Source organism: Giraffa tippelskirchi, chromosome 10 (genome assembly GCF_054371585.1).
Source record: "Giraffa tippelskirchi isolate mGirTip1 chromosome 10, T2T-mGirTip1v1.2.pri, whole genome shotgun sequence".
Taxonomy (NCBI): Eukaryota; Metazoa; Chordata; class Mammalia; order Artiodactyla; family Giraffidae; genus Giraffa; species Giraffa tippelskirchi.
This window is the reverse complement of record NC_137284.1, coordinates 106,339,808-106,351,810: the sequence shown is the minus strand read 5'-3', so window position 1 is coordinate 106,351,810 and position 12,003 is coordinate 106,339,808. Positions and strand designations below refer to the sequence as shown.

General features: G+C 36.1%; 1 protein-coding gene across 50 annotated transcripts in view; it reads left to right on the top strand.

Annotated features, from left to right (window-relative positions):
- ANLN (anillin, actin binding protein) overlaps positions 1-10,600 on the top strand; it is a 159,195-nt gene extending 148,595 nt beyond the window's left edge. For 36 of the 50 annotated variants that reach the window (XR_014066752.1, XR_014066746.1, XR_014066750.1 and 33 more), the window contains 3 exons: positions 2,323-2,430; positions 6,488-6,660; positions 9,253-10,600. Coding sequence is in view for 33 of the 50 variants with exons in the window: in XM_081534185.1 (XP_081390311.1) it covers positions 2,323-2,430; positions 6,488-6,660; positions 9,253-9,376 (405 nt within the window). In the remaining 17 variants the exon portion in view is untranslated. The remainder of the gene's footprint in view (positions 1-2,322; positions 2,431-6,487; positions 6,661-9,252) is intronic. The other 14 variants (XR_014066754.1, XR_014066755.1, XR_014066756.1 and 11 more) reach the window with 1 other exon arrangement.
- Positions 10,601-12,003: the final 1,403 nt, after the last annotated feature.

Sequence of the window (12,003 nt, the reverse complement as noted above, 5' to 3'; positions counted from 1 at the left end):
ATTAGCATGTTCCCCTGAATCCTCAGTATACATCCCCTGAGTTTTTACACAGGCATACATCTAAGTAACCCAGATTTCTTTTATGATACAGAATACTGCCCCAGGAAGTTCCCTCATGTCCCTTGTCAGTCAATCCCTACCCAAGGGAGAAAGTTTTAATGGTTTAAGTTTTAAATGACTTGAAGTTTAGATGCCTAGAGACATGTTTCAAAGGTTTGAGTTTGGAACTCAAGAGAGACATTTTAGATGCGATGAAGGTTTGGAAATCTGCAGCAGAGAGGTAGTATTCAAAGTGCAGGGAGACTTGAATAACCAGGAGAACACTAACATTTAAGCCACAGACCTAATAAGAGAAGACTACAGGGAAGGCAAGGGATAGTTTAGTATAATGGTTGCCAGGGCAAGAGAGTCTGAAAGAAGGAGTAATCAAGTTAGGTAAGGATTTATTAGAGACTGTTGGACTTACTTATGAGGTGGTCATTCTAGTCTTGTCAAGAGCAGGAGCTAGATTGCAAATGTTTTATAAAGGGTGTGGAAGATGAAGAATGAGAGCGCAGAAACTCTTTGAAACAAAGTTTGGCTGCAGTGGGGTAAAAAGAATGTGGTACTTGCAGAGGTACGTAGGGTGAAAGAAGGATTTTGTTCACATTTTATTAGGACCGAAGAGACTTGAGTGTCTTTAAATTCAAATGAGTAGCTTCTAATAGGGCCAAAGAGGGCGAAGTGAGTGAAGTCGCTCAGTCGTGTCCAACTCTTAGCCACCCCATGGACTGTAGCCTACCAGGCTCCTCCGTCCATGGGATTTTACAGGCAAGAGTACTGGAGTGGGGTGCCATTGCCTTCTCCAGGAGATCTTCCTGACCTAGGGATTGAACCCAGGTTACCCTCATTGTAGGCAGACGCTTTACCCTCTGAGCCACCAGGGAAGTCCAGAGAGGGCGAAGATAGAGGCAAGGGGGAACTTGCACTAGCGTTAAGGAAGAACACAAGGAGCAAAGTCACGAGAGTGAGAGCAAGTAAGATCCGAGCCACGGTTCATGATCTGGTACAGAATTACACTTTTTCCATTATCAGAGGAGAAAAGTATATGTGTAGAATATCCAGAAGATTGTGGGTCTGGTACAAGAAGTAGAGAAAATCTAATAGCTTTGGTTTTCTTTGTGAAGCAAGAGTTTGAACTGTATGACGGATATCACAAACCAATTTGTAGTTGCTGACACGGATAGGGTGCGGAAAGAAGAGCTAGGCTGTACAGGAAGTCCAAGCGGCCAAGATGACTCTAAATCAGACTTCGTAGCTTTTACACATGTAAATCCAGCAGATGGCACTAGATATTCTTGAAAGAGTGTTTTTTGTAAATATCAGACTTGAACACAGTGTACGCTTACTGACCTTTTCCTTTAATGTAAATATAATATTTCCACATTTTGCTGTAGATACCTTTAGCACCTGATAGACTCTTATGCCAACTGGTTCATTTGCCTATAAGGTCTGACCTGTTTAACTTTTGAGCTGGGCTCTTAAGTAGTTTAGAGTTAAATCTTTTCAGGTTTACTCTGTCTTTAATCCTAGAGCCCAGTCTTATTGCATCCACACTTACAGAAATGTGGTAGAAAAAAAAATTGCTCAGGACTCCCACAAATAACTTCTGTCCCCTGTCTAAATAGTGCCTTTTAATTACTTCTACCCTCTATTTAAAAATAGAGGTAGTAATTGAAATTAAAGTTACTTGGTACAGTTTTCTTTCCTGATGTGCCAGGGGCAGCTGGATCGAAGGAGACCACCAACCAGTGAAACTTGCTAAGTGATTCTAAAATGGTGCTAGTTTAGCTCTGCCAATACTGATGAGCAGCAAGAAAAGTACATACTGCATTAGCTAGAAGGTTCCAGTTCTTCTTTGTGATTATATACTGTCATTTAATTTCCTTGGCCTTCAGTTACCGTAACCATAAAAATGAAAAATCTGTCCTCTTGTTATTTTTCTCTGATTATAGTAGGGAGTAGTGATAACTTGGTATTATTTTTATCTATCAAATTTTTCCTTTTCTATTACCCTTATAATGTAAAAGGTGAATATAAACACAAAAGGGAGCTGGTGAGTCATCTGTACTAACTTTGCTCTTGAGATTGAAATAACAAGATTTCTGGTCTTGATACAGAGTAGAATAAAAAAAATAAACTTAAGTACTTTAAAAAAAAAAGAAAAAATCATGCAAGTAGATTTTGAAGTATGAAATATGTCAACATACTGAAGTTTAATGTATAGAAAACATTTAATTGATCCTCAGGTTTCTAAAGTCAGTATTTCATTGACTTTTTCAGACCATATTTGAAGATGTTAGTGGTTTTGGTGCCTGGCATAGAAGATGGTGTGTTCTTTCTGGAAACTGTATCTCTTATTGGACTTATCCAGATGATGAGAAACGAAAGGTAATATTAATATTGACGGTCAGTGGTGAAAGCCCTGACTGACTTTCAGGTAATGTTTTATGCAAGTGTTCCCTGTGGCCATAAGCCACCCAAATTCCCCACTCAGGTTTATTTACTAAGCCGTTAAAAACGTAGTGAGTGTGTGTGTGTGTGTGTGTGTGTGTGTATTTATTTAAAAATTTTATATCTTATCCATTCCCTGTGATTTGACCACTCTTTAAATACCTTAAGGCACATATTTTTCTTCCTTTTTTTCTGGAGTGTTTTGTAATATTATTTAATTGATTTTTAGTCAGAAATATGTTAAATTCACTTTTGTACTTTATTAACAGTTGATTTACCTAAATCTGGGATAAACAGAAATGGAAAACCACCATAGGAATATAGTGGTTTAGGTTTGTTTCTACAATTTGATAATAGAATTTTATGTAATACATTGCATCTTATTTTTTAAAAATTTAATGTTATTGCCCAAGTGTGATAATTTATTATCCAAAGACTGGAAAATAGAAATAAGCAGAATTATAAAGTAAACTCATCTGTAAAAGATGACTACTGTTCACAGTTTGGTTGTATATCCTTCTAAATTTTTTAAATGTATAATATATAATAATAATTATATATCTATTTATGAATCTTTTTTAAACAGAAAATATCATGTCTTTTTTAACTTGATTTTTACTTGATAATGTCCTGATATCTTTCCACATAGGTAAAAATACATCTATGATGTTGCATTAGATAACTGTATGTATTACATTGTAGCCATGTAAAATTTTATTTTAAAATTTATTGTGAAATATTTGGAACATTCAAAAAAACATAATTTCCACCAGCCTCTGTATTATCAGTCCAGTTGAAGCTCCTTATATAATTTTCTCTCCCTCATAGAGATAACCCCTATCCTAAAATTATTTTGTTCCCATTAATTTCTTTAAATTTTTTTTGTATGTGATATATATAAGCAGTGTATTATTGCAATTACATATTTTGAAACATTTTACAAATAGTGTCATACTGTATATACTGTTTTGCAACTTACATGTTTGAATCAACATGATTTGTGAAATTAGTGGAGGCTGGTGTGTGTAGTATGTATGTAGCTCTAGTTTGCAGAGCTTTAGCCATCTTTCTCTGTACTGAAATACTCCATTATAAGAATGTGTCACAATCAATTTATACACTTCTCTTATTTATGGACACTTAATTATTTCAAATTGTCATTGTTATAAACAGCTCTGCTATGACTTAACTATATGAATCAAAGCTCATTCTTTTTTATTTAAATTGGAGTATAATTGCTTTGCAATGTTGTGTTAGTCTCTGCTGTACAATAAAGTGAATCAGCTACATGTATACTTATCACCCCTCCCTCTTGGACCTCCCTTCTACCCCTACCCTGCCTCCCACCCATCTGGGTCATCACAGAGCACCAAGCTGAATCAGAGCTCTTGCTCTATTTTGTATCTAGTAGCACACTCTGGTTTGTAGGGTTTTGCAGATTTTGTCCAGTGATTCTTGAAATTGGTTGCATAACGTTCTGTCCCCACCAGGAGCTCTCAGTGTTCCATATCCCAGCAACATCTGTTGTTTCAGCCTTTTAAACTCTGAGTGTATAGGTGTGAAATGTTATTTTACTGTGTTTTTATTTTAATTTTCCTTGACTGAGCATTGAGCAAGCATCTTTTCTTATGTGTTTCGGCTACTTGTTTTTCTAGTCTTTTGCTTGGCATATGCTTTAATTTATCCTTATAGTATCTTTTCATAAACAGAATTTTTAATGCTAAGATAAATCTATCAGTTTATTATTTTATTGTTTGCTTTTTGAGTCTTAGTTAAGAAAACCATCTCTACTCTATAGTCACTTCCTTATGAATTCTAAAAGTTATGAAGATTTATGTTTCACATTTAATTTACCTGGAATTGATCCCCCCCACCCCCCAATCTGGAAACCCCACTGTGCCAGCATCATGGGATGATCCATTCTTTCCCCACTCATCCTCATGCTGTTTCAAGATATCGTTTTATATGTGGGTCTATATTTCTGTTTTCTTTAGTCTGTATCTCTCACTCTCAATTACCATAGTTAAAGTAAATCTTTATGCCTGGTAAGATAACTCTCCTAACTTGTGTTTTTATTCAATAGTGTATTTATTCTTGGCCATTCTTTTTACACACACACAAACACACACACAGAAATAGATGTACCATTTTATAATTGAAAATGTACCAAAAAAGAGAGAAATTCCTTATTAATTCTCGTGTTTCATTTATCTCTTCACAGCACACACTTTTTTGTTCTCGTTGGTTTGCTAAGGTATTTTAAAGCAAATATCACATTTCATATTATATCATATAATCTGTGAGTCAAGGTTGCCAGTTCCTAGCATTAGTAAATATGCTAGGAACCCAAGGAAGCCAGGTTTCAGGCTAGCCTACCATTCTGCACTCTCTTACTCATTGATTTTGGCCTATGAAGATTTCTTTTGCTGTCTTGCAAGTTCAGTTATCTAGCATTTGGGGGCTTATGGGAGGACTCTCAGACTACTTAGTTTCCCATACTTGCTGAAAACATAATGTTATTATTTGTTTCAATAGTCCCCTATTACTGTCATTTAATTTGTTTCAATCTTTTCAGCATTATGAAAAAACAGCAACTATGCCTATATAAGAGCTCCCTGGTGGCTCAGTGGTGAAGAATTTGCCTGCCAATGCAGGAGACAGGAAGATCCCTTGGAGAAGGAAATGGCAACTCCAGTATTCTTGCCTAGGAAATCCCATGGACAGAGGAGCCTGTCAGGCTATAGTCCGTGGGGTCACAAAAGAGTCAGACATGACTTACCAACTAAACAACAGCAACACCTATATAAACATCTTTGTGTACCTATATTTTTACTTAGGATAAATTTCTTTTAGGTGAAGTTGTATGGTCTGGATATGTTCATTTGGAATGTTTTTTGATCACTGTTATTAAATGGTAGACACCAGTAATAGACCATTTTATGCTTTCACTAGTAGTGTGTAAGAATTTGTTACCCCCAACCAATCAACATTGGTTATTACTATTCTTTTCAGACTTGGTCAATCTAATGTTTTAAAACGGTATATTTCATTCTAATTTCTTTTTACAATTACTGATATATTTGACACTTTCATTGGCAGTTTCTAACTTGTTTGGGCCCAGGACTTCCCTGGTTAAGAATCTGCCTGCCAATGTAGGCAACATGGGCTCAATCCCTGGTCCGGGATGACTGCATATGCTGCAGGCAACTAAGCCTCAGTTACTGAGCCCACATGTTGCAACTACTGAAGCCCCTGCACCTAGAGCTTGTGCTCTGCAGCAAGAGAAACCACTGCAATGAGCAGCTCATGCACCACAATGAGAGAGCAGTCCCTGCTTGCTGCAGCTAGGGAAAGCCCGTGCACAGGAACCAAAGCCCAGTACAGCCAAAAATAAATTTAAATAAATACATACATACATTGTTTGGGCCCATACTTGTCCCTTTTCCTATTTTTCAGCACCATTTAGTCTCACAAAATTTTTTTTTTATTCTCATACTGCAGGAATGACATGGATTCTAAAAATCTAAGGCAGTAGTTTGGCCTAATCTTTTAGAGATATGTAAAAAATATTTATAGATGAAATACTATGACAAGGTTTCTATTTATAGAAAGGGAAGAAGTAAGAGGGTTAGAGACAAAAGGGGTTGAATGTGTGTTTCTATTTGTTAAAACTGATTAATAGGTACATGGAAGCTCATTATGCTGTTCTTTTTATTTTGTATCTATTTTAAGTTTTCCATAACAAATGGTTTGTTTTTTTAAGCTGGCTAAGATCTCTAGTTGACATTTTTGGTTTCTGTTTTTATATTCAGCAAGAAATAATCATAAATATTAAATATGTTTCTCTAAATACAGTGTAATTAAGTTTTAACTTTTAAATTAATGGCTTTCGTATTTTAAGTTGGTATCAAGTTGAATACTGCTCAATGCTTACTGACTTAAGTGGTCTTATTTGTTTTCTACTAATCATATTTTTTAAAAATTTGTTTTAAAGAATCCCATAGGAAGATTAAATTTGGCCAATTGTACCAGTCGGCAGATAGAACCAGTCAACAGAGAATTTTGTGCAAGACGCAACACTTTAGAATTAATTACTGTTCGACCACAAAGGGAAGATGACCGAGAGACTCTGGTCAGCCAATGCAGGGACACACTCTGTGTAACCAAGTATGTATTGGGCTATAAATGTTTCTATCAACTAAGTAATTGATTGCTCACTATGTCCTTACCACTGTGAGAAATATCAGAGATGGTCTTTGTCTTTGAAGAGGATACGATTTAAGAATGAGAAGACAAAACACATACACATCAGTAAGAGAGAAATGTAATAACAAAATTAATGTAGTTAAGAAAAACACAGCATTCAAGTTATATCTTAGTTTATCATGTTTTCCAGCATACTCACAGTTTAGCCATTTTTGGGGCAGTAGCTAATATTCTTTGTGTTAAATTTGAAGATTTCATGTGTAATTGATAAGTCAAGTATTATTTAAAGAGATTTGACACATCCCTTCCTGTCCATCCCTTCCTGTCCATTGCCAAAGTACCTTCCCAAAGTACTTCTATTCTACTCTGAAAATTTCTGGTTGGTGATGGACAGAATAAACTACGGGGAGTGTCAGTTTTTGTTAACCCTAAACTTAAGTATAAGATGCAGAAACTTATTGCTAAGATTATTTTGCTTGAATGCCCAAGAGAAGCTTGCAGACCAACTTCAATGTACAAAATTGTGAATAGGGACAAAAGTTAGAATTTCACAAAATCTCTGTTAATCAGATTGTAGCTGAATATTACAGACAGGGAGATGGGTAGAACTGGCTCTGTGAATTTCTGATGTGGAAATGTCAGATAGCTTAGCGACATTCTATCAAAGTAGAACAAAGTTGCCCCGATACCGCCATTTTGTTTTAAAACAGAGAGAATGGGGACCCATTCTATGGGAATTCTAGATGTCTAGATTGCTTTTAGATTAATTTAGCTCATTCATTCCTTTCCTTTGGGGGCCTTCTGTGCAGCTGTGACCTCATTCAGGACAGGAGAGGCAAATTGGATTTATAGTCACTTTCTTTAGTAGCTACCCTGTCTGTGGCCACAGTCAGTGAGAGAACCAAACAAAATTCAGTCCCCACATACTTCCTGACCACCATGGCACTTTTAAACATTACTCACATTTTTCATAGAATCTTCTTTTACTTGTTACGTAAACCTTCCCAGATTTCTCCTTCGACCTTCTCCTGTGGTGGAAATAGTTATATTACATATTGCTCTAATTACGCTGTACTTCACTTGCATGTAATTTTTCTCATTATAACGTTATCATAATTTGAGTGGACCAAGCATTTGAGAGAGGCTCATTCTCAATTCAGTCTTGACTGAGTCTTTAGCTTTGCTTGGTGGCTTCTTAAAACTTATTTCACTTTTTGATCATACCTTTTGCAGGGTATATACATTTTACAGTTATACATTCTCCTTTGCCTTATTTATCTGTTTCTCCACAGGGCCTTTCTTACCTATGCCTTTTATCTAAATTTAATGTATCACATTTTTATTTCTACAAACCAACCTTGCTATATTTCCCTCCTTCAATGCAAAGTATTTATCATCTGATCAGTAGTGCCTACTTTGAAATATATATTAAACATTTGAACAAGAAATGCTTCATGGGAAAGCAGTATTGTACAGTTGAACACTGGGAGGTCAACAGACCTAGGTTTAAATCCCGACTCAGTGACTTACTGATGTAGGTTTAAATCCCGACTCAGTGACTTACCAAATGTGATCATGGCAAGGTACTTAACTTTTCTGGCTCTCTGAAATCTCCTGTGTCATAAGAGAAGAGTAAGCTCCACAGAGTAACAGTAGAGGTTAATGTGTAGATCTACTTAGCATGGTGTCTTACATATGGAATGAGCTCAACAAATGGTCACTATCTTTATTGTAAATATATTCCCTCCATTTACTAACAGATGATCAACTCACTGCTTGTTCATGCTTATACCATTACTAGTACCAATGTGGAGAAATTATAAAGATGTAGAAGTATAATACAACATCCTTCTAACACCTGGCTGTAGTCTAGAAGAATGGTCTGGCTTGTGACTTAGGGAATTTCCCTCTCCCCCACCTTTGCCTGCCCCATCAACTATTCAACTTTTAACCGAATATGGATGTAAAGAAGAGATTCCTGGTGTGAACAGAGAGATTAGGATAGACAAAATCTTAGGATCTTTAGATCACTTATTGTAAATACTGTGCTCTGCTAACACAGTGGGGCAAAAAAAAAATAGGAGACAGTATAAAATAGTACTATCTGTAAGGCCAGGTGAAGGTCCATGAGTCTGTGGAGCTCCTGGGGAGCCTGAGTCAGGGATCTAGGGGGTTGGTCCCTATATTCGGGTCTGTGATGTGCTTGCTCTTCTAAGAGGTGACCCACCCACCCTCAGTGACTGTCTTGGCACCAGCAAATTGTCCAATCAGATCACCTGTGCAAGATTAGTTACTGTTTTTGATGTGACGTTCTATCATTTTCCAAATGTGATTGGTGTGAGTTATGGCTCAGCTAACCAAACCGCAAGATGATTTTCTTTTATTGTGATTGGAGAAGCACTTTACTATGGATTCCTGATTTGGCATCCATTAAAAGAGGGTAAAGAGTTACTCCTTTTACTGTTTAGGCTCCCCCCGCTTCACCCCACAGTAAGAGTACTTGGAGGTATGAAATAGGGGAAAGGATCCTGATCTTTTTGTTTGTTCCTGTAGGAACTGGCTATCTGCAGATACCAAGGAAGAACGGGATCTCTGGATGCAAAAACTCAATCAAGTTCTCGTTGATATTCGCCTCTGGCAACCTGACGCTTGCTATAAACCTATTGGAAAGCCTTAAACTGTGGGACATTTCCATGTTATATAGAGGTTTTCTGACCTATGTCATAAATGTATCTTAAGAGCATCAGATTTGCTGGTTGCATTTTATGCTTTAAATAAAAAGGGTATGTGCCAATATTCATTCACTACATATTATGCAGTATTTATATCTTTTGTATGTAAAATTTCACCAGATTTCACTTCTATTATTCATAAATGATTAGAAGAAAAAAATTTATTATAGTCGATTTTGCTAAATTTTAATTTAAAAGCCTCATTTTCCTAGATATCTAATTATTCAGTTATTCATGATAAAGCATTTGTTTTAAAGTAAGGAATTTTGAATTGTCTCCCTAGAGCTGTGAGTCTCAAAGCAGAAAGATCTTCTACGATTGGAGACAGAAACCTCTGACTTGACCATTCTTTCTCTAGCCTCAGTACTTTTTTCTGAAGATTGTGGTCATTTACTGATCATGATATATCTTATTTCTAGAGCACCGAAAAAAATTCTAAGGGACTTTGCAGAAACATTTTTAGTAATGGAGGTAAGAACCTTTTTAAAATAGCAAATGCATATTAGTTTGAAGCTTATGGCTGCCGTTAAATAAGACATGTGGACATGGGGGATATTGTGTGAGATTTGGGGGTTAAATGTTTTATTTAGAAGACTTAATCACATGCTTTATTTTTACTCAGTTACTATAGATGCTGTGTGATGCACATTTCCATGGAATACAGGCTTTTAAAAATAACTATTTTTGCTATATAGCTTACAGACTCCTCAAATATACCTGGAAAATTACTTCTTTCTGCTCCTGTAATAAGAATAAATGTAAATTTGAAGACCCTTTATATAAGAAAAGTAAACCTCACGAAGCTGCTATGGACTAATACTTTGCTTGCCTAAATTCTTGTCTTTTTTTTTTCACATCCATGTATGACGGTGTCTAGAAACCCATTATGAAGATCACTTGAAAAACTGTTAAGTCATGTATTACCTTTAAAAGCCTAATGCCTTTTTTTTTTCAATTATAAAGGATTGTAAATGTAAACCACAGGCTCAACTTTAAGTACACTTTCAATTTCTTCTTTGAATTGTTAGTTATTGATGGCCTCATTTATAAACACTAAATTCTGTCACCTCCTGTCGTTTTATTTTGTATTCATTCAAATGTGTTTTTTCTTGTGTATATTATAAAACTATATTTTATGATCTTCTACCTAAATAAATACTTGCAAATGACTTAAGGAATTAGCAATTTAAGAAATACTATTAGATTGTGCTGTACAACTGCTCTGCTTTCTAGGCTGTGGGCTCCCTCAGGGAGCTGTACTGACCTCCTGAGGCTATTTCACCATCTTTTTACCCCTAGCCCAGGGCTTAGCTCGTTGTGTGTTCTTAGAGTCCCAGTTGAGTGAAGAGGTGGATGAAGGATCCATTTCTGAGTCAGTTTGATAGAATATGGTACTTGGACACACATCTGAGGAGACGGAGGATGATTCCCAAGTGCTTAGCAGAGACTGGGTAGATAAGTAACATCACCAGCCAAAACAGGATATAGATTTGGTGGGATTGGTGACAGGTTCCCTTTTATTTATTTGTAGGTTTGTGTTATTTTTGAATAAGTGTTATACGTCATTATATAAAAATTCAAAAGAGAAGTTAAGTGAAAAGTATGTCTTTTCCTCTTGGTACAACCACTTTTGCCAGTTTTGCAGTGTCCTCCTAGAGAGAGTCTGTGCATATTATTGATTCATCATCATATTTCTCTTCTTTTGTTCATTAAAAATATTCCATCCCAACCTAGAGATTGTCATACTGAATGAAGTAAGTGAGACAGAGAAAGAGAAATATGGCAAGACATCCCTTGTATGTGGAAATGATACAAATGAACTTACTTAAAAAACAGAAACAGACTCACAGATATAGAGAACGATTTTATGGTTGCTGGGGAAAAGGATGAGGGGAAGGGATAGTCAGGAAGTTTGGAATGGATATGAACACACTGCTATATTTAAAATGGATAACCAACAAGAACCTACTGTATAGCACAGGGAACTCTGCTCAGTGTTATGTGGCAGCCTGTATAGAGGGGAAGTTTGGGACGGAATGGATACTTGTATATGTATGGCTGAGTCCCTTTGCTGTTCACCTGAAACTATCACAACATTGTTAATCAGCTATACCCCAATGCAAAATAAAAAGTTAAAAAATATTCCATCTGTACTGTTAAAGAAAAAAGCCCAAGAGTATTCCTTAGCAGACATTATATTTTAGTATATGTAAAGGGGTTACATAAAGCTCAGTTTTAGAAGAAATTTAAGGTTAGAAGAAATTTAGAAGAAATTTAAATTATGGAACATATGTTAGAAATATGTCAAACAGTAGAAAACACTGCTCTGAAAATTTTCAGTGTCATCTGCCTGGGGTGGGGGTGGGGGATGTTGAAACATTAGAGTCAATATGAAGGTATGATGTGGAAAGAGAAGCTAGGACAAAAAGAACATGATCTTTAGGGAAGAGTGAAAAATGAGTGACTGACGATTATCTTCCATGAAAGAAATACAAGGGTGATGTCTGCAGAGACCAAAGGAGGATCTTATGATATGACCACAAAATCAAAAAGTGGGTTAAAGAAAACAGCT